Source organism: Linepithema humile, chromosome 1 (assembly GCF_040581485.1).
Source record: "Linepithema humile isolate Giens D197 chromosome 1, Lhum_UNIL_v1.0, whole genome shotgun sequence".
NCBI classification, from domain to species: Eukaryota; Metazoa; Arthropoda; class Insecta; order Hymenoptera; family Formicidae; genus Linepithema; species Linepithema humile.
The window spans coordinates 21,749,385-21,770,560 of NC_090128.1; the positions used below are offsets into that span (position 1 = coordinate 21,749,385).

Here is a 21,176-nt window from a genome sequence, read left to right on the forward strand (position 1 = left end):
AATATTCTCTATTTTCCAAGTGTTCACTGAGAGAAATTTAAACGATTTTAATTAATTCGTATCTTTTATTTATTATTTGAAAAATATTATTTTATAAATAAAATTGTTATCATTAGATTAGTATCAAATTTTTTATTATTAATTTAGCATTTAATTTTAATTTTCAGCATTTCCATTAATCAACGTTAGATGCATCAATCAAACGATTATAAAACGTACAATATATGTATTACAGTGATAATAACAAAGAGATATCGGATAAATTATCAAATAAGCATTACGCGAGCTACTTTCGTGATGTAACATCATCGCTGAGAACGTAAAATGAAGACAACGAGGAAGTAATAAATAATAATATCAAAAAGTGAAGATTGGCTTCGACCACATTGCGCGCAATGGACGGTGATTTTATGTGCCAGTGTGTTGCGTGAGTATTAAAATCATAACAAAATGTTAATACTGATAGTTAATACAGTAAGATATATTGAGCATGCATTTCTAGATACTTTGAATATTAAAGAAATACGTTCTACAAAATTGCATCGTAGTTGCACACACATAATCATTGTTGGAATTGCATTCTCGATCATACACTTGATAGTAATAATTGAAGCAAATGCATGCAAACAACACAAATCGATTGTTTAAACATATTTTTAAATATATCGCAAAAATGAACTATTTTAAAATTTTCAGCAAATTTATATAATAAGAAATTATATAACGTTTCAACAATAATTTATAATAATGACTTAGATAATCTTATGTAATTTAATGAATACTTTGCTAATTATACTACAATGTACTACATACTTGTAGATTGTAAATGCAATTTGTAAATAAAATTTGTAAACGCGAATGACACTCTAATAATTATCTAATTCTAGACAATGAATGATTAATCCTTCATTCCCCGCATATATACGGCGTTCACACGCATGAGTTACGTCACTGTCATGTAAGTACAGTGAGAATATCATACCAATAATATACCTACTGTAGTTGAAGCACGTAAATTAAACAGTTGGGTTTTCCTGGTCGACACGAAATTTTGTCACTTGGCTAACAATGAGTTACACGGTAAGAGGTGAGTCATTTGAAACGTTCGAAGGTTTCCCGTGGGTTTTGCATTTACATTCACCATATGATTCTTGTAAATAGACATTGTGCTTTGATTCTATTAAATCTGATTCACTCGTTTCGTGCACAAATCATGCTCCTTTTATTGTGTATCACTTACCAATTTTTGTGTTTAGATAGTATTTTTAAGAATACTTTAAAACTCAATTTGTTAAGAGATTTTTAATATCATTTCTATTGCAAATAATTGTCATCATGGATCCACTCAAAAATATTTTTTGTTCGAAAGGTTAATACCATAAAAATTATGCGCCAATTATGTCGCCAAACAGCGACAAGCTAATATAAAAAAATTTAAATTTATCGAGATGTTCATCTTTTTAATAAATGCACAAACATTTAATTTGTAATTATTGATATAATAAAATAGATAATAGTATTTTTGTGTATTAATGATGTCAGCAGATAAATAAATGATTTTAAAATCACTTCGTGATACTAGTTTGCCTTGGCCATCTCATGGGGATTCCCCTGATTATTAATATGCAATGGGAGTATCCCATAAATTAATCGATATTATTTCACAATTTTTAAATTAATATTAAGAAAATCATTAGCTGGTGATAAACTCGGTCAAGAGTTTAATAGCTCGTTCATGTTTATGATGATGACGCAGACGGAAATAACGAACTATCGCAGTGGAAATCGGACATCTATCGTACATGTGAATATCTCTGCGTGTTTATGATTAGCAACAAGGTCGACTGTATTATCATCAAAGATAATTGTTTATTTTCCGGATGCTTGCGTGAATATGCTTGGAACAAAACTGAGAACTTGGGTTTTTGACTAAATTCAATTAATTCTAAGTAACAAGTCTAAATTCTTATTAAGAAATTCCACATTTCTTGCAAAAAATGTATAGCTAAGTATGTAATTACGTATATATTAATTAATGATAAATAATAATACGTTAAAAAACTTTCTATTGTTTTAATTATTTTTTCTTAGAAATGATTAAAATTTTACTACAAAAGATAATAAAATATTTATATAACATAGTATAATATATTTTCTCTCAAAAAAGGAAGAAAAAAAAGAAAATATTAATTATATTATTTAAGAAATGTAATAATTTTAAATCTTTAATTACATTCTCTATTTTGTAACATAAAACATTATAATTATACATAATTTTGACACATAAAATTTGAATATATTTGTTCAGACTTACCAATAAATGCAAGTGTAATTAAATGTAGTCAAATCTTATGATTGATGTTGTAATTTACGACTTTTACGAGTTTTTCGTTTTTCGATGTTACCAGACTCCTGCGCATACAAAAATAATTGTTAATTTATCGATAGCTAGAGGCCAGGCATTGAACCTGACCTTGACAAACCGGAACGATACAGGTTTCTCAAGAAACTTGAAGAAGGTATCAACGAAATAGCCTTGCTAGTGAAATCTACAGTAAAATCTACTATTGCTATAGATTGACTACCAATATAATTAATTTGTAATAAAATTGGTATTAATTATTATAAACGATAATAAGTGTACGTAATAAAATAAGAATTATATGTATAAATTTAATATTAATCTGTTTAAGTCAGAGAAAAGTTCTTTTTTCTGTACAATAATTTTAAGTATCATATTTTTCTAGCGTATCATATGTTTGGTATGTTTAGAGTACGTCAACTTTTTAAAAATATACATACACATATATAACTATCTTTTGTATTAATATTTACAGCAATGTTTAAATTATTGAAAATCTTTTTTAAGTTGGATAAAATTGTTTCATAAATCAGTTTGAACAAATTTTAATTTAAAAATTTTACTATAGAAAGCAGATTAATGTAAATACAAAATTGTAACAGAATTTATACTCTTTTTTTATTTTATATGTTATTCCATAATCGGACCTTTCCTTGACCTGATATAGATTCTGATCAGTAGCCATCGGGATTCGTACGTCACAGCATAAGAGAGAGTATTTCGAGGACTGCCGGTGTAATTTTTACTTTTCTTGTTGATTCACGTTGCCAATCTGTTATTGCCATGCGTTCCATTGGTTTTTCCCTGCATACTAATTTGATTTTCTACGTTCGTGTCTCGCATAGTTACTGTAATAGAGATTATCAAATGTAATTTAAACGTGCATTTAGCAGACATCGAAATGTAAAACGGAAACGCCTAGCATGGCCAAGTTTATCATAATTGTATGCCAATTACTCTGCGTGTAAAAAATTGCACGCACATAATTACAATTTCTTTTAAGATGCATACATACGTATGTGTATCTAAAGCATGAAAAATATAAATAATAGCGCTATAAATAAAGAATAGCGCTTGAAATAGCGCTATAAATTAGATACTTTACTTATCTTTTATTAACAAACTAAAAAATAAAAATTATGTTGTTATTTTATTTAAGATTCATACAGCAATAAAAAGTTGACAAATAAATTATATTTTTTACATCATCTTTTACATTTATTAATGCTTACATAATTTTACATCAGTAAAAATTGCAGTCATCAGCTAAAAAAAGGACAAAATCAGGGACATTGGACATGTATGTGAGATGTCTTATGTTAACTTTTAAATTGCAAATTGCATTCCGACTTTGTCACATCACTACGACTAGTTAAGAATTCATATTTTTTTGTATTGAATTTATTAAATTTACACAAAAGAACCGAGAATAATATTTTATATTTTTTTTTCAATTTTTGCCTCAAATATGGAATAATTTATAAAAATATATTACTTTTTACTGGGTTGCACTTGTAAATAATTTTTATCGCAAATTGACCAGAAATTCCGTATGGATACACAATGATTACTAAATTACTAATAATTACTAATAATGCTTTAATAAACGGAAAGGAATCTCCCAGAATCGAAAAGTACAAAGCAAAATAGACGGATTCTAATAGCCATGCGCGACAATCAAACTGCAAAACTATTGTCTTCAACTAGTTTTACTTATCGCTATTTTTCTGAAAATCATCGATTATCTAACGGAATTATCTAAGGTTGAAGTTTTATTATAATTTTGAATGCATAAAGGAGCGTACTATTTCCAAAATAAAATTTCAGAGTCGACATTGATGTCACGAAAGAGCCTAACTAACAGGGAATCCTAAACGGAACGCAGAGACGGTGATATCGGAGGACATAACAGAGACAAGAGAAACACGAGGGGACAAGACAGAGAGAGAGAGAGAGTCAATTACTATCCGACGTAAAATCCACGCGTGTATCGTATATAAGATGTTGTCTTCGTGCGAGAGCTTCAGTCGCTCTTGACTCTCTGACCATTGAGATATCTATGAAATAAGCAAAACAAGAACACTGTGTTTTATAAGCAAATAATCGCAAAGTGGAATTATCATGAGGTTGTTTAAGTGTTTGTTGCCGGTGGTGGTGTTGCTGTTGATTAAGGATTCTTCTGCAAGACCTGGTAAGTTCTCGATTAAAAAATAGTTTTTTTTCTCTGTATTTTACAACGATCTAAGTGCTTATTGCCAAACTTTTTTTGAATATTTGTATAATGATAACATAATATTTCGTTTCAAAAATTATACCACGATAATTTCTGCTTACGAAATTTGAAAAGTCGATTAAACCAATGATTTCTTTATATACATATTTTTAATGACTTCATTAAATAATGAATTTCAATCAAATAGTTCATGGATAAAACAATGTAGAACAGAATTTGTGTAGGTATAATGTTGTTGTATGTTTAAAAATCTTACGACATCTTATGTGTTGTGCGAAGGTGTGATACGTGACTTGATTGGGGGCAATGTCGGCAGTTTCCTGGATCCGTTAGGAATTTTCAAACCTAAAGGTGGAAATGCAGATGCAAACAGTCACGCTAGCAGCAATGCTCAATCGATAGGAGGAGGTTTGAATTTCGGACCTGTTGGTATCGGCGGTGGATTTTCCTCGGCGTCGGCTTCATCATCGGCGTCAGCGCACGGCAACGGTTTGGCTTCAGCTTCGGCGAAAGCAGATGCTCAAGCTAATGGATATGGTGGCGCTAATGCTAATGCGCAAGCTGCTGCCAATGCTAACGCACAAGGTAGGTTCTGATATACGTAAATAAAAAATTTATGTAACTTTATAAATCAATATAAATTTTGAATTTTTTAAGTGCCTGATTGAATAGGATATGTTGGTTAAAATAATACACAACAGAAATTTGCGGCTGTATGGGAAGAAATTATCACAAATATCTCAAGCGTATTTGAAATATTTTGCGCTTTTATATAAAATATTCCAAAAATATTATAAATTCTCAGAAAAAAATATTTGGATGATAATCCGCAGATTTTTTTTTTACTACACGTGCTATTTCCTAAATCTTTATTTCCCTATTTTCTAGAATTATTTTATTATTTAATTATTTTTTGTTTGATATCTTAGTGTCCATTAATGATATTTGACACATTAAAATTTTTTATTTTATTATTATTATTATATTTTTATTATTATTAACACATTAATGAGCGATGCGCTTTGAACGTAGGTTACGGCGGTTCTTCAGGAACCCCTGAGAGTTATTTGAGTGGTAATAACGTGAACGATGGCTATTATCATCGCGGCGTGAGCCAGGTCCCTGTTCAAGTTAATCAACCGGGTTACGGAAGTTACGGTGGCTCTCAGTCTAATGCTAACGCTAACGCCAATGCAAATGCCAATGCCATCACCAGTGGTGGCAATGGCGGAACGCCAGTCGGTCCTTCCCCCAGTTCTTATTATCCGGTTTCTACTAGACCCAAAACTATCGACAATATTAATGTTGTCTTTTCTAACAATCCCTTTTTGTCAAATGTGAAGAAACCAAACGCTAACGCTAACGCTAATGCCAACGCTCAGATAAGTGGTATAAGTAGCGGCGGCGTGCACACGATTCCCGGCAAATATCCCAGCAGTGGAATAGAGATCATTCCCATTGACTCACTGCCGATTTCTCCCGATCAACCCGTCCATCCGACGCCCCAACGGCCTCCCACCTTCCATCAAGGAATCGGTAAAGGCGAAGCTGTGATACCAATTGTCGTTGTTGAGAGTTCACCCACGGCGCAATACCCGCCGCAATACCCGCCGCAGTATTACCGTCCAACTCCCCCACATCGTCACCGCCCGCACCACGGTGGTAAACCGAAACAACAGCCTATCGAGATCATCGTCATCGAGGAGACAGCGCCTAGTCAAGGTGATACTTCATGATCGAGTATCAAAAATCATCGTGTGATTATCGACTCGTTGGGACCGTGTACTAATTGGTAGCAGGATCGCAAATTTCTTACACTGTCTTTATGCAATTCTTTATACGAAGGACGAAGACAGCCACTTCATAATTATGTCTAATTGACTTTCCGTCACTCTGTGTGTAGCGTGTCTTGTGCAAACGTCGTTAATAATTATCGTGTGAATATCAGCTGACTCTGTCAAGAGTCACACAAATCTTCTAAACTTTTGTGAACAGCTTTTTTATAATTAATTTGTGTAATTTATGTTACTAGTTTATTACTTTTTGTTTGTTTTATTTCTGATTAAAACATTCTGCATGAATTTTAGGTTCCAAGGATATGTGAATCGGAAGGCATTTCCTGAATTCATTTCACAGTCAATTTGAAGGTTGAAATCCTTGTTTTGCATTGTCTTTTGCAAGTAGTACTTTTAAATAGTACATTGTTACAGCAGGAAATGAGAACCCTACAGATAATGCATTTTTACTGTTTTTTCTCGTTGTAACTGGCACCTAAACAGAAAAGACGTAAACGAAGAATCCAGAATCTGACGTTATGCATGACTGAGACTGAGAGCATGAACTTCGTGACTTTCGTTATCTAATTTTCATGTATATGTATCATTTTATCTTTATGTTACATCATATTTTGTATGATATTATTAACTTTATAAATATAAATATAAATATAAAAGACGAAAGCTAATATTTATTTCCTTTTTACAGCCGATAGTTATGGAAATGGTGGCGTTCAAGGACCTTATCATGGGCAGAAACAAGGATCTCCTGGTGACTACAGTCACAATCCGTTCTTATCAGGCGTAGGATCAAACGCTAACGCAAATGCCAACGCTCAGGCAAATGCAGGAGGAAGTAATGGAGGACACCATGGAGGCAATCATGGAGGTGTCCTAGAAGGACATCATGGAGGCAATCATGGAGGATATCAACAAGGTGGCAACTATCCATCAGGACCAATTGGCGAAAACAATCCCTTCTTGAACGGTGGCCACTCTGGTGCTGGCGGCAACGCTAACGCTAATGCCAATGCCAACGCAAATGCTGATGCCGCCGGACAGGCCCCAATTGGTGCAAATAATCCATTCTTTAACGGCGGCGTGTCCCACGGTAATGTATATAAAAAAAAAGAATTTATTGACACAGCAAATTTCACGCTGTCGCAGTGAAACATGTTAGCTAGCCAGCAAAGAAATTCGTTACAGATGCTTATTTTATTATTGCAAATAATATTGCTAAGTCTGTAAATTATATCACTATTATAAATTGATTTTTATTCAAAGAAAATACATAAAAATTTGTATTGTGTGGCAGCGACAATTTTGCTGTGTTAGAAATAAATTATTTTGTTGCAGCAACAAATTAATATGTTTTTACAAACAAATATAGTCAACTTTATCTATTCTACCAACATAATAGACTGTGCTGATATACTGAATAATTTGAAAAATTAGTTGCAAAATTTTTTCGCTATCACATCTAATATGCAAATGACGATTTCGCTGCAATAGCAAAATTCTTTTTTTGTAGGAGGAGCAAATCAACCAGGAAACTATCAACCGGGAAATTATCAACCGGCAAATCCAGATGTCACTGTTACTATTTTGGGTGAAAAACCCAAAGGTATTCCTACTACATACCCAGGACAATTTCCCGGAACAGGAGGCTCACACGGATCGGCGGGAGCCAACGCCGGCGCTAATGCTGCTGCCGGCGGTGTCGGAGGCGGATTCGTCGGGCCGATCAAAGAAGGCCCGATATCCGGATCAGGTGGTTATAATGGTGGATCTACGGTTCTTGGTGATTACGAAGGTCACGGATCAGGTGGAGTCTCTGGTCCGGGTTTCGGAGGACACGGCGGAAGTTCATCCGGTGCTGGAAGCATCGGCGGTACAACGATCCTTGGAGGATCCGGGGGTCACGGAGGATACGGTGGAGGCTCCGTTGGTGGTCAAGGCAGCGGTGGATTCGTACATGATGGCTCTTCCGGGCTGAATCTCGGTGGACATGGCGGCGGTTCTTCCGGTGCCAACGCTAACGCCAATGCTAATGCTGGAAGTTCCGATAATGTTCTTGGTGGATATGGAAATGCCAACAAAGGATCGGGTCCTGGATTAGGACATGGAGGATATGGCGGTCAAGATAGCAATGGATTCGGAAACGGCGGTGGAAACGTTTTTGGTGGACATACCGGAGGTTCATCCGGTGCGAGCTCTAACGCTAACGCTAATGCTGGAAGTGTCGGCGGCGGCGGCGCAACGATCCTTGGAGGATCCGGAGGTCACGGAGGTCACGGAGGAAGCTCCCTTGGTGGTCAAGGCAGCGGTGGATTCGTACATGATGGCTCTTCCGGATTGAATCTCGGTGGATACGGCGGCGGTTCTTCTGGTGCCAATGCTAACGCCAATGCCAATGCTAATGCTGGAAGTAATATTCTTGGAGGATACGGAGATGGCGTTAAAGGATCGGGTCCTGGATTAGGACATGGGGGATATGGTGGTCAAGGAGGTGTACTCGGCGGATCAGTCGGAGGAGGTATATATGTATTTTACTCATAAATACGCGTGTGATGTCTTTTACGGCGGGCAGTCATTTTCAAAATTTAGACATAAACATCAAGACTCTAACAGTTAAGAGTGTTCAGCATGTAATTTGAAAAATTTACAGCTAAATAATTATTCTTTCATCGGGAATAAGCACGGTTTTCCTTAACCAATAGTTAACTATCATTACATAATACTTGGTTAACATTTATCTTTGTCATGTAACATTCCATTAAATGTAAATATCCTCGTAAATTGATCATCAATCAAGTTTTTTCTTACTTTCAGCGCATAATTTATCCCGTGTGTACTGTGTACAAAAGATAAAAGATAATTTTAAAAAACCACATCATCATCGATTAATGACCAAGCTCACGAAAATTAGTCATTTAAACAAATTGTGCATTGCTACATCATCAAATATTACATCACTGCACACATTTTTAGCAACCTCGTCGACGTTCATCGATCACAAACACCTTTGGATGAGAAAATGATGAAAAACTCACTCAGCACTCCGATGGAAGACTCAATCGGAAACTCCGTATCCATCTGTGTTTGTGTTTTCATTTTAAAAGCCATTAGTCGTAACCGAGCTTTTTATGTTCGCTTTTCCACAGGCCTAAGCCCTGAGGCCGAGGCGTCAGCATCGTCCATGGCGGAGGCTGTGGCATCAGGACTGATCATAATTAAATGATTCGCTATTCATTCCATCCCGCAGGCTCAACAGCCGATGCATCCTCCAACGCTATCGCGTCTGGCGGTGGCAAAGCCACCGCCGATGCTTTGTCCAACGCGCACTCCAACGGCGGATCGGCATCAGCGAACAGTAAATCGTCAGCATTCACTAATGGATCAGGTTCCGCAAACGCCAATGCACACGCGTCCAGCAATGCCTCCTCTGGGTCTTACGATGGAGTAGGATCGAAGAGTTCAGCGTCGAGCCACGCGTCAGCCTCGGCCGACACCAGAGACATGCTGATCTTCAGTTAAATATTGTGATACAGCAGGATCAAGGCTCCTGCAGAAAAGTCTTGACCTTACGAAAGTTACATAATACTTTGATCTATATTTTTTATATATATCACGAGAAATCACAATCGGTGCGAATACGACGTAGATATCGCCCAACTAACGAGAATTATTCAAAAATCTGAAGAATGTAAACAAATTACTTAGTGACATGTCCAAATTTATAATTACGACTTGTAAATTTGAATGCATTCTTAGGAACATGATTAGGTACACATCGAAACTCTTTTCAAAATCAAAACTAGTTTGATTTTGAAAATAGATAAGTGTTTTTGAGCATTTATTAGAGATCGTGTGAAGACAGATAGTTATTTGTAGTAGCGTGTATTCGCGATTTGCGTCAGAAATAGAAATTATTTTATCTATATTTTGCTTAATGCGATAAAATATTTGATAAAAATTACAATTAAGAGATTAGAATTTCAGATAAATATTGTAGTATCCTTGAGTACGAATGAAAGAGAAAAATATAATCTGACGAAACCAGCGTTTAAATTAGTTGGTTGATGTCATATGTCGGAATACGTTAATGACATATCTGCGCATTTTTATTATTATACTAAGAGAATACTTTTATACTCATACAAGATATTTTGCGACGATCGAGACGATTTATATATGAATTTTCTTAGCGGACAACACGTAGCACGATATTTAAAATGTCTAAAAAATTTTAATTTAAAATACTCTTTGTATATTTATAAGCGTACTTAAGTTATACATGTAGTTGTGTAAATCGTCTCCTACGAAAGGCGAAAACGTGCCAATCCTGATATACATATACCTATATTAATAATAAGAATAAGAATAATAAAAGTTATATAGTGCATACAGAAATGGTCAATCAAATTTAAATTTCCATCAAAATAATTCAGCAAATTCTATTTATTTATCTTTTGTTTTCTACTTTCTGCTTTTGTGCAATAATTTCGAAATAAGAAATTTTTCGTTGACTGTTTTAATATTTAAAGAATAAATAATATCTTAATTGTGCCACTGGTAAGAATAATTGCTTAATGCCATTAGATCAAATATGCTTGTGTCTTCATGTGCATTTTTCTTTATGAAATCAGAGAATAACAAGGTTTGCGATTGGCATCAACGATATCTTCTCTCTTTGTCTTTATTCTCACGATGTGGCAGACTGTCTCGGAGTGTCGGAAACAACGGGATAAAAACTCGTCGGACTTGTTTTGCGCAAGAGTGCGAACGAGGAAAACGGAAGAGAGACTCGTGAAGATGCACAGAGAGAGATGCCATCAGAGAGAATTGATCGCGAAGCTTGTTTGTTCGATCTCGCAAATTCTTACGCGATTGCCTTTCGCAATTAAAACGTAATTATCGATAATTGTTTTTTATATTCTGCGTCATTCGTTCAGCAGTTTCTGAGAATTATCGTGTATTATCACGCGTTATCACGTATATATATGTATGTAAAGAACACATCGTTTTGCGGTCTCTTATATAATATGTTATTGCGAGAAATGTGAATATATAAAAAAAATGTTTGATAAAACTTGTGATTTTTTTCTATACAATCAATGCAATGTTTTAGTCAGCTTTTCTTACAAACTTTTAAGAATAATTAATATTCTAAATTATTAAATATAAAAGGTAAAATTGGTAAAGCAATTGTATTTAGATTAAATTATTAGAATCATTTAGAATTAGTACAGTCTGTAATAAATCGTTATTTCTAGTATATTTCTGGTAAGGTAAATGACCTCTCGAATTAAAAGGAATTTTGAATTCCACAAAGGAAGGAATCCTTAATGGCAGGTAGTACAGGTAAGGATATTACCGTTATACATTGATGCTGTCGATATCCAATAAATGAATTAACGGGAAACAGGACCCTCCGAAAATCAAAGCGTCATCGATGAAATGCGTTTAGTTCTGCTTTAGACGCGCAGCAAAGATGAAGTTCTTTAGTTTACTGATATTTTTTTTCACGGCTACGTTTGCTGTATCAATGACGTTACAAGTAAGCAATAAAAGTTCTTAGATAACTTCGATTTCTTATATCTCATTAAATTTTTATTATTTATCAATGTTTGGTAATAACACAAGTGATAAAAAGTGATTGAGAAATTCTCATAAATATTTTGTTTTTGTAGATGGGAATGACGCAAATATCGAGATGACAGGCGTACAATGAAAGCATGTACAATGTAGAGCAAAAAACATAAGGTAAGTCTAAATTATTATATTTTAAAATTATTATATGTATATTTATTTACGTTATTAAAGCAAAAAGTTAATCATTTATTATTTTGATTAACTGTAATTCAAGAAATGGCTAATGGCATCGGAAATTATACGCAAATTATACAATTTACACATATTATCACGCACTTTATATATATTTTTTCTCACACAGTGTGCAGTTAAATATACCATTGAGCAGTATTGGCATTGAAAATTATCAGTTTAAAATTATGATCAAGAATCTCTCTGATGAAAAATCCTTCCTCATTTATTTTATTCACGGTCGGTACTTAATAACATTATAAAATTATTACATAGTTCCTTATAGATCATTGGAAGCAAATCAAAAGATTATATTTTAATCTATGAAAATATTGGGTATGCATAAAGATAATTAAATAATTAAAAGATTTATAAGAATAATACAACATAAATTAAAAATTATAATATCAAGTATTATAAAATATGTATGACGAAAAATTATATAATTAATTATTTATTAAATCTATAATACAATAATTATAAGACTGCAAAAATTATTATTATTAAAATAATGTATGTAGAAAAAATAGTGTTGAATATTTATGTAATTTTATTACAAGATTGGAGAGAAACACAAGACTGATTACAATTAATGATACATATTAGTATCGAATAATATTATGTAGAACATTGTCAATGTTAATAAAAAAATAATTAATATACAAAAATATCATTCCATCATAATTTTTTATTATTGGCATTTAGATATATCTCTATCTTAACAACTTAAATACTACTTGTGCACCTTGAATTATCATTGAAACAGGTAATAGCTATTATTATGATCTTTCCCGATAATGCAGTCGAATAAATCTTTTTAAGTGGTTTTAGCTTTTTTACTTCATAAATATTATCAAATATAATTATAGTTAATAATAATTATAGTTTCATACTTTAAAAAAATAATAATATTAAGTTAAAGTATTTTGTAATTTTTAATTTAAAAATTTTTTCTATAATTTTTAAAATTAATTATAACATAAAAAAGATTATTTTAGTTTACTTTGATGTATATATATTGTGACGAGAGTAATCTCATAAGAATTTTGTAAAGTACTTTCTCTAAACATGTGATCAAAGCATATCTTAAGAGCTATTTGTATAATTTTATTTATTTGTTAAAAATATTTGTCTCTGATTCATTTCCGATTGCTTTTAAAGTGAAAGGTCGTCTACTATTGATAGAGAGAATTCTTATAAATATATTAATATAAATTTACATACTTACATATATATATTTTTTTTGAAGCATTATAACGTTGAAAAGAAGTAATTTCAAGTGGATGTTCAAGTTGGTACTTTTGAACGTATGGTCAAAGTCAAACGCATGTTAATATCTGTTAGCATAAGAATTCTATGTGTACACGCATGTTTGTCTGCGGTCTACTTCCGATTGTCCCTGAAGCGGAAGGTCGACCACTCCGAGGACCGATGAACCAGGCTTGGAAATCGACGTTGTGAAATGGGTGACTTCCTTGAATTTCGACGGTGAAGGGATTTCCTATAAAAGCACGCGAAACGGAAGATCAGCTTCGAATCGTTTTTAGACGTTCAGCAGTTAACAGTGACACTTCCGTTCCACGATGAGGAGATATTTATTTTTAATAACTATACTTGGTGTGATTTTTTTAAAAGAATCGCTCAGCAAATCGGCGGAAATTGCAGCAAATTCTGATGTGCTGGATCCCGTCGTCTTAACTGTAAACAATTCATCTGAAACAGGTTAGTATAATTAATATTCAATCCACAACATTATTAAAATTTTCAATAAATAATTGATACTCACATCGACAGATTAAAAAGGATCAAGTTCTTTATAAATATTTTATTTTAACAATAATGTAATTATAAAGAAGAAATTCTTATTTAGATGCCAAGAGAGAGCAGAGATCTCCGCAATTTGGTTTGTTAGGAGGCGATATCAGCGATTATTCTGACTACGATTATGGTGCACGTTTTTTTGGAAGCAAACGAAAGTTTCATCGTAAACCACATTACCAACATAGGCCTCATGGATGCCGCGGTTATGGAGGTTGCGGAGGGTATGTATAGAATGTTAGTTTACTTAGTAATTGAAATTCTGCAAACAATGTTATTTACGATTGGTATTGTAACATTACTTTTAGAAATAATTTTTACGAAAAATACAACATTAATATTAGAGAAAAAATTCTTAAATACATTAACATTATTAACATTTAGACTTTAAGTAATCATTAATTTTAAATATATAATTTAAACATTTAATAATTTTCTAATACTACAATAACGTTCCATAAATGTCGAAATATGTAACCGTTTGCATTTTACTTTCTGATTCACACAGATGGCAACCGAACTACGGCGGCCATTATGGTGGACAAGGAGCGTCTTTCGCTTCAGCATCGGCAGGATCTGTAGGAAGTGGTCCTTATGGTGGAGGACAGAGCCAAGCCAATGCACAGAGCGCGAGTTTCAATATCGGGCCTTTCTCAGCTTCATTCAGCGCTGCTCAGTCTGCCGCGGGACACGGATTTTGAATCTTTGAAGAGGTAAATTTTCGGCTGGATCTTTTGATCCATCATACATTTGATGAATCAATTAAATCAATTGAAGGCTCACTATGCTAACATATGTATAAACATTCTGCTTAAATGTTTTAATATCTCCGTTATAGCATCTTTAAACTACATAGTATTGTATAATACGTACGGAAAGAATAATATGCATAAATGTATTCATTAATATAGCTAATCGTTTGCGCTGCAAATAAATAATATTAATTAAAATTATCTTTATCAATTCGTATGCTAAATATATCACGCATTAAGGATATTTTTCTCATTTTGAGAAACAGTGTCTGTAAAAAGAAAATATTTTGTGCAAAATCCAAATATTCGAATGCAAGAATTTTGTTATAATTGTAAAAATCCGATTTTCTTATGTCGAATCAATTATATTCTTTTCTTTCAAATTACATATAATTTTATATTATAAACCATTTTAATATTCCGCTCAACTTATGTACTACAGGTCAAATATTGCAGATAAATGCAATATTGCATCTTTTGCATCTTAAAAAGAATTAAAATCCGAGAATGCTGCTGCAGTATCCGTAATATATTTGCAACGCTGCAGCTGCGGCCGCCCACGAAATCGCGTATGCTTCGTCTCGGGCAAAGGTCAACGAACCCGGTGAACCCGTCGGTCGGGCACGGGAATCCGCAATTCGCATTATATTGCCGCGATCTCACTGCTCACCCCTGACACCCCACGCTGCGCACTGACCGATCGCGGATGAAACGAGCCCGAAACATCTGTTCGGCGTGGCGGGCCCGGCGGGTTTCGAAGACGCAACAATCTTCGCCGGAGAGTACGGGCGTATTTCACTTTCGCCGGAGTTTATGCACGCGTGTGCGCGCATGAGCAGCGATTATAGGCGCGCGAGTGAGCGAGTGTGTGTGGGACCTGCCCGGAAAGGCTCCGCGAATGCGAGCTGGCGGCAGCATTCGCGCATTGTGCCATTGAAGCGCGCGGCCCTTTCGGGGTACGTGTGAAAAAGAATGAACAAAGGGGAAATGAATCTTCTTGGTTCTCAGGCGATCAGCAGACGGCCAGACAAACGGATTAACTCGTTTTAAAGGGACGGCCAGACGCCATATTGTTGTTTTGGGGGCCGTGGGTTAGGTACGACGCTCTTCTCTCAGCGCGACAAACCGGTCTGTTTTCATCTCTCGAGAAATGCACCTACACGCGAATCGGAGTGTCGATTATGCACACACTTGCGACGCGCTTGGACATGCAGTAAATGGCTATTGTTCGTTTTAAGGGAGTCAGAGAACCCAGGGTCCAGCGAGCAAGTTTAAAGCGGCTCGTTCCAGATTGCCGACGTAGAAGATTGAGCCCAATTTTAAACTCCAAACTTGACAATGCATCTTAAAAATTTGAATCATATATCGAAGTAATTTTTACTTTCCAACTCTTCTTTCGCCATTTCTTCGGTGGATAATTTTTGAAATTGATATTGCACAATTTTGATAGTATTGCGTTATTATTATTACATTTCTAAGCTTTGAAATTTATACCTGAAGTCTTACAAGCGTAAATCTAATGTCTAGAGAGATTTCTTTGCATTATTTTGTAAACGTTTCATTACGTTACGCTATAATCAAGGCACAATGCATTCGCCTTGAACATTGTCGTAATTCGACTTTAACGTATGTAATTCTTGAATATGTCGATGCAACCTTCGCTACGCAATCATTAAATATAATTAGAAGATTGTCAGAAGCATGTTTCTTATCATTAAAGATGACTCAGCCAGTTCGAGAATCTTAAAAATAAAATCTACTGTTTCCACATGTGTGATGCCTTTCCCTTTTCAAAATACGCAACAATCTTTATGCCGATAGGTAAATTTATGTAACTCCTCTATTATTTTACATATAAATTTAATAATTTATGAATGTTTTTATTTATTATCCGAAACATTATGATTTTGGAACAGCTGTACTTGTACAGCTTTAATAATGGTATATAGTAGAAATGTACTTTTTACACATATAATAACGTTTTCTGTCTTCCGTAGATCTCCGCAGTTACGCAGCCCCTAATTTATTTCACGGTCATCGTCTCTCCGCCATCATTGTGGGCCCATTGTTTACAAACATTCTACGTCACTAGGAGCAAGTAAATAAGCCTAACCGCGTGCGCGAGCCACCCCCTTGCCTCCTGAGATTTCCTGAGAGAGCAAGTTTCCTTTGTCCGCATGCCAGCCACCAGATGTTCTCCAAAATAAAACCGATAAAATATCGCGACGTAGCGCCGCGATACGCGCACAAATAAGCGAGACGGAGGGCAAAACTGACGCGAGAAGGGCAAGGATAGAGGGATTGAAGAACGATGTAGTAGGGAGAAAACATCGCGAGACGGAGGGTCGCTGGATAAACGGCACAAAGGGATAGGAAGCCAAAGGGAGAAGGGCCCGGTAAAGAGCGAGGGCCTGAAATCGAGATCCGAAAAGCCCCGTGCAATGACCGGACGATCTACACACGCGATCCTTGCCGGTGCAACATCCTCTGTTTCAGGATACACTCTCTCTTCATTCTCCTCTTTCGAAGAAGCAGCGCTCTATCGAGAACGGATTGATGAAATTTGTTCGTTAAAGAGCGTCCCGAATCTTCGATGAAACGCGGTTTATTTTATATTATCTCGTAATATTTTATAATTCTAGTAATATATTATATTACTAATAATACATTGATATTTTTAGTATAATTTTTAACATATGGTTAAATAATTTTTAAAAAACAAAATGATAAAACTTGTAGAAAGTAAAAACTAAAATTGTTTGCCTTAATCGACTTAAGTTGATTATGTCTCATTTTACAGACTTTTGTGTATGAAATACACAAAATAATATTTATATATTTTATTTATAAAGCATGTGATTTTGTTTAGCTAAATAAAGTGCATTTTACATATGCTGTAATTAATTTCTAGTCATCATTTGTACTTCTTTTAGTTTTGCTACAGTGGTAATCGTGATGAAAATATTCGCGTATGGACCAGAAGCACAGAAGAAGTTGGAAACATATTTGAGAAATTACGCTCGCTCATTAAAGATTCGGTTTAATGTTAACTACCTACTGCTTGCTGGGCGCAGCACTCTGTTATTTTGCGAACTGCAGAAGATCGTTAAACGTATTTTCTTTTGCGCCGTTTATCGTTTAGAATCACACAAAGCTGGAGTTGGGTTTTATGATTTCTAAAAGAAATATGTTCCAAACTTATTTATAATCAACAGCTTAATTTTGCCGTTGTTATTAACAAATTCTTACTGAAACCAGTAAGCAGATTTCTCAGATTTTATTTTCCCTCAATTTATGTAGGAAAAAATTTCTTCGGGGGATCATCGACCGATAAGGCCAACAATCCTGCATCATAGCGTTCACCCTACAGAAGTGACATTCACGATACGCGTCAAAGAAGCTCGTTAAAGGTCTGTCTTGTCGTTGTTAACCATTGTTTAGCCGTTTCTGGGTACCTCCGGCCCTGCCAGCCGGTAAACCAGTCCCTCCGTCTGAGTAAAAAGAGAAAGAACGCAAGATTCATTTGGATAAAGAGAGAGAAGTTTAAAAGAGAAGGAGAGGAGAGGGGGAGAATCGAGAAGAAAAAATGAAATAGAAAGTGGTCCGGCCGGTGCAACAAACTACAGTATATGACGCCTTTAAAGCGCCTCCTCCTGGTGGTATCCGTGTGTCCTGTTCCTGTTTTCCACGCACTATAGCAAACTCGCGGTGCTTTCTTGAAGGCTCCCGCGTCATTGTGCTCGCATTTCTCGTGCGGTTGTCGACTCGGAAAGTATCCTCAACTTATCGCCGGTAAGTCGAGACACGTATTGCTTAATACTGAGTGCTAAGTCCGAGGTCTTTTGGTAAAAGTAAGTGAAACTCTGTCGGCTATGAGAAGGTTTGCCCTGTCGTTTTACGAAATCGTAGGAAAGGATGTCGCGCGAAAGTAGCAGTGATAAGAATTAATTGTAGAGAAGAGAGAGAGTGTTGAACTTATAACAATTTTTTCGTTGATATAAAATTCAGTTCTTTCCTCACTTTTTTTCAATCGATTTTAGAATCCAATAAATTTAGAAATTATATAAGCGCGATTTATTGTTTATTATAATTATAATAATTAAATACATTATGGTCTAAAAAAATACAATTATCTAAAAAATATTTTAATTTTTCAAAGACGGTTAGATGGCTGTTTTTTTATTTTTATTCGATCCATATTTTTTTTAATCCAGATACTTGGATAGGTTTTTTAGATTTTTTAACGCTTATATACGTGAGAGACAACTTGAATATTATATAAGCAAAACTTTCGTTTTTACACAATATTAAAATTTGATTTTTAAATGATTAGATTCGAGAAAGTCGATCTAAAAATATACACGAGTGCATTCGCAATATAATGTTGGTCTATAGTCGTTTTCTTCTACTGACGAATGCTTGAAGAAAGTATTCTTCTTTATTTTTGGGAATAAAAAAATTTTGTAACTTTTCATAAATTTTTGAAAAAATACAAAAATGTTTATTGTTTAATTTATTATTTAAAATATTTAAAAAAAAATTTTTTTGTATATAATATTATTCGCTTTAAATCAGTTGGATTTTAATGAAATTTTATCAGTAAACATGGATTTGAGAAGAAAACTAATTTCTAAGATACTTAATGTCAATTTATATGAAGCTTATGCTCTGTTATACCAACTATCTAATTGCGATAACGCTATTGAGTTGCACAAGCCAGTTGCTTTTACGTAAGATTCTGCCAGTGCTGTGACTGCTCTAGAGAAGGTGACTCAATTAGTAATTCTTCGAACTCGCGTTCTTACGAATGGTGATTGCGAAGTCACGAAGGATTTTTAACATTGAAGCCGATTGACAGTAAGAGTTCTTGACATTATACAGACATGACGCAAGACAAATAATAATTAACCAATGTATTTCTTTATGAGAAAATATTGTAAGTTTTTGCTGCTAATGTATCATGTGTTTTACGAATCAGAGAATGGAAGTCTGTTTTTTGTATGCTCATGAGATTGAACGTTTATTTCTGCGTAACTTAATTTTTCTTTTGAACAATAAAATAGCCACAGAGGATTATGTTAATTAAACAAACAATTTAATATTAATTATAATCGGATACATATTAATTATTTATAAGAGAGTGTCGATAATATAAATATTGTAAATCAGCATGATAATTTATTTTGTATCTTATACGTCGTTTCTGCTTATTTATTTTATAGGGTAACAAAACTTTTGGACTTGGGACATATTAAAATTTCCGTTACAAAATGATAAAAATATTTGTCCTTTTGGTACTCAGTACAATATGTGTCATAATCAATGCTCAGGAGACGGCATCTAATGAAAAAAGTAAGTAAAAACAATTAAGATTGACTTAACTTCAGATTTTCAAAAATTTTTGTTACATATTTTTTGTGAATTATTATATATTATACATAAATTATACAAAATACAAAAAATATTATTTAAATCTAATAAACTATTTAAAAATGTTTTAAATAAGTTTTTAATTTGATAAATTAGTAAAAGATTTTTTATTTAAAACTTAAATTCAATTAATTTGCACTTTATTATTCTAGTGTGTAATTTGCTTAACGTTATTTTAATTATGCAGCATTTTTTGGCCAGACATTTGATGAAATTGTCGTATCGTCGGACTTAAATGTTAGAAGAAAATCAAAGGAAAATCGTCAAGGCAAACGATTATCAAACGTGCCGTCAGGAACTACTGGTCCGCCGGAAAAACCAACTGCAATTGCATCCAGACTCGTTTCCGCCGATGGAAGCCGTATAACGCCGGAGCAGAGGGAAAAGCGTGGCATTGTTACAGCGCGAAGGAGGTATCAATTAATAATAATAATACAAAATTTTGAAACTAGAATATTTTATATTGCATTAATCTTCAGAACAAAACAAAATCGGAAAAATTGTCTGTGCAGTTAATTTTAAAAGAATTAAGTATGGAAGATAGAGTTTTCATACTTAAGATATTTTAATTATTAGTTTTTTATTAATGCGTGATTTATTTTAGGTATTTGGATTTGGGCGTTGCGGGATACTTGCTGAAATCTCGGAAACGGTGAAAATTATATTCCGGGGACAACCGCACGACCCTCCACATCTTCATCTGTGATTACACTTCTTTCGATGAACCTTTAGGCCACGGCTCATGTAACAAAAAGAATAATAAAATTTTTCTGTTTCATAACACTTCCAGCTTCCTTATTTCACGCTTATAATTATTCTGTACAAAAACCCAGGTTTTCCTTAAATTTACATTATACATAAAACAAAATACAATTTGTTAATCGAAATAATATTTAACGTTATTTAACGATATTTAAATAATATTTGATATTTATCTAAGTATAAAAATTTATAAATAATATTAAAAATTGAATTTCAAT

The 21,176-nt window shown here is 34.0% G+C and overlaps 3 protein-coding genes across 8 annotated transcripts; all 3 read left to right on the forward strand.

The window, feature by feature from the left end:
* The first annotated feature begins 4,368 nt into the window (after window positions 1–4,368).
* On the forward strand, window positions 4,369–10,783 carry LOC105670707 (PE-PGRS family protein PE_PGRS5). 3 transcript variants are annotated; one of them, XM_067347606.1, is made up of 6 exons: window positions 4,369–4,553; window positions 4,875–5,180; window positions 5,628–6,317; window positions 7,080–7,481; window positions 7,902–8,906; window positions 9,636–10,783. In XM_067347606.1, the coding sequence occupies exons 1-6, from the start codon at window positions 4,484–4,486 to the stop codon at window positions 9,905–9,907; spliced, it is 2,745 nt and encodes a 914-aa protein (XP_067203707.1). In that variant the 5' UTR covers window positions 4,369–4,483; the 3' UTR covers window positions 9,908–10,783. The 3 variants fall into 3 exon arrangements, with proteins under 3 accessions (XP_067203707.1, XP_067203709.1, XP_067203708.1); XM_067347608.1 differs by having other exon boundaries at window positions 9,535–9,756; XM_067347607.1 differs by lacking the exon at window positions 9,636–10,783 and adding an exon at window positions 9,203–9,528.
* Window positions 10,784–13,497: 2,714 nt separating this feature from the next.
* LOC105670689 (uncharacterized) lies at window positions 13,498–17,582 on the forward strand. 2 transcript variants are annotated; one of them, XM_012364347.2, is made up of 4 exons: window positions 13,498–13,918; window positions 14,067–14,238; window positions 14,523–14,727; window positions 16,764–17,582. In XM_012364347.2, exons 1-3 carry the CDS (start codon window positions 13,780–13,782, stop codon window positions 14,713–14,715), a joined length of 504 nt encoding a protein of 167 aa, XP_012219770.1. In that variant the 5' UTR covers window positions 13,498–13,779; the 3' UTR covers window positions 14,716–14,727; window positions 16,764–17,582. The 2 variants fall into 2 exon arrangements, with proteins under 2 accessions (XP_012219770.1, XP_012219769.1); XM_012364346.2 differs by lacking the exon at window positions 16,764–17,582 and having other exon boundaries at window positions 13,506–13,918; window positions 14,523–14,964.
* An 819-nt stretch (window positions 17,583–18,401) lies between these two features.
* On the forward strand, window positions 18,402–20,979 carry LOC105670688 (uncharacterized). Of its 3 annotated transcripts, none has more exons than XM_012364344.2 (4): window positions 18,402–18,558; window positions 19,989–20,118; window positions 20,384–20,609; window positions 20,801–20,979. In XM_012364344.2, exons 2-4 carry the CDS (start codon window positions 20,037–20,039, stop codon window positions 20,850–20,852), a joined length of 360 nt encoding a protein of 119 aa, XP_012219767.1. In that variant the 5' UTR covers window positions 18,402–18,558; window positions 19,989–20,036; the 3' UTR covers window positions 20,853–20,979. The 3 variants fall into 3 exon arrangements, with proteins under 3 accessions (XP_012219767.1, XP_012219766.1, XP_012219768.1); XM_012364343.2 differs by lacking the exon at window positions 18,402–18,558 and adding an exon at window positions 19,471–19,623; XM_012364345.2 differs by lacking the exon at window positions 18,402–18,558 and adding an exon at window positions 19,518–19,702.
* Window positions 20,980–21,176: the final 197 nt, after the last annotated feature.

Bases quoted from the DNA above. Each gene is read 5' to 3' on its own strand.
- LOC105670689 (XM_012364347.2), top strand. From the start codon at position 13,780: ATGAGGAGATATTTATTTTTAATAACTATACTTGGTGTGATTTTTTTA. The intron at 13,919-14,066 runs GTTAGTATAATT...ATTCTTATTTAG, and splicing joins AAACAATTCATCTGAAACAG to ATGCCAAGAGAGAGCAGAGA. The intron at 14,239-14,522 runs GTATGTATAGAA...TGATTCACACAG, and splicing joins GGTTATGGAGGTTGCGGAGG to ATGGCAACCGAACTACGGCG.
- LOC105670707 (XM_067347606.1), top strand. From the start codon at position 4,484: ATGAGGTTGTTTAAGTGTTTGTTGCCGGTGGTGGTGTTGCTGTTGATT. The intron at 4,554-4,874 runs GTAAGTTCTCGA...TGTTGTGCGAAG, and splicing joins GGATTCTTCTGCAAGACCTG to GTGTGATACGTGACTTGATT. The intron at 5,181-5,627 runs GTAGGTTCTGAT...CTTTGAACGTAG, and splicing joins TGCCAATGCTAACGCACAAG to GTTACGGCGGTTCTTCAGGA.
- LOC105670688 (XM_012364344.2), top strand. From the start codon at position 20,037: ATGATAAAAATATTTGTCCTTTTGGTACTCAGTACAATATGTGTCATA. The intron at 20,119-20,383 runs GTAAGTAAAAAC...TTAATTATGCAG, and splicing joins GACGGCATCTAATGAAAAAA to CATTTTTTGGCCAGACATTT. The intron at 20,610-20,800 runs GTATCAATTAAT...GATTTATTTTAG, and splicing joins ATTGTTACAGCGCGAAGGAG to GTATTTGGATTTGGGCGTTG.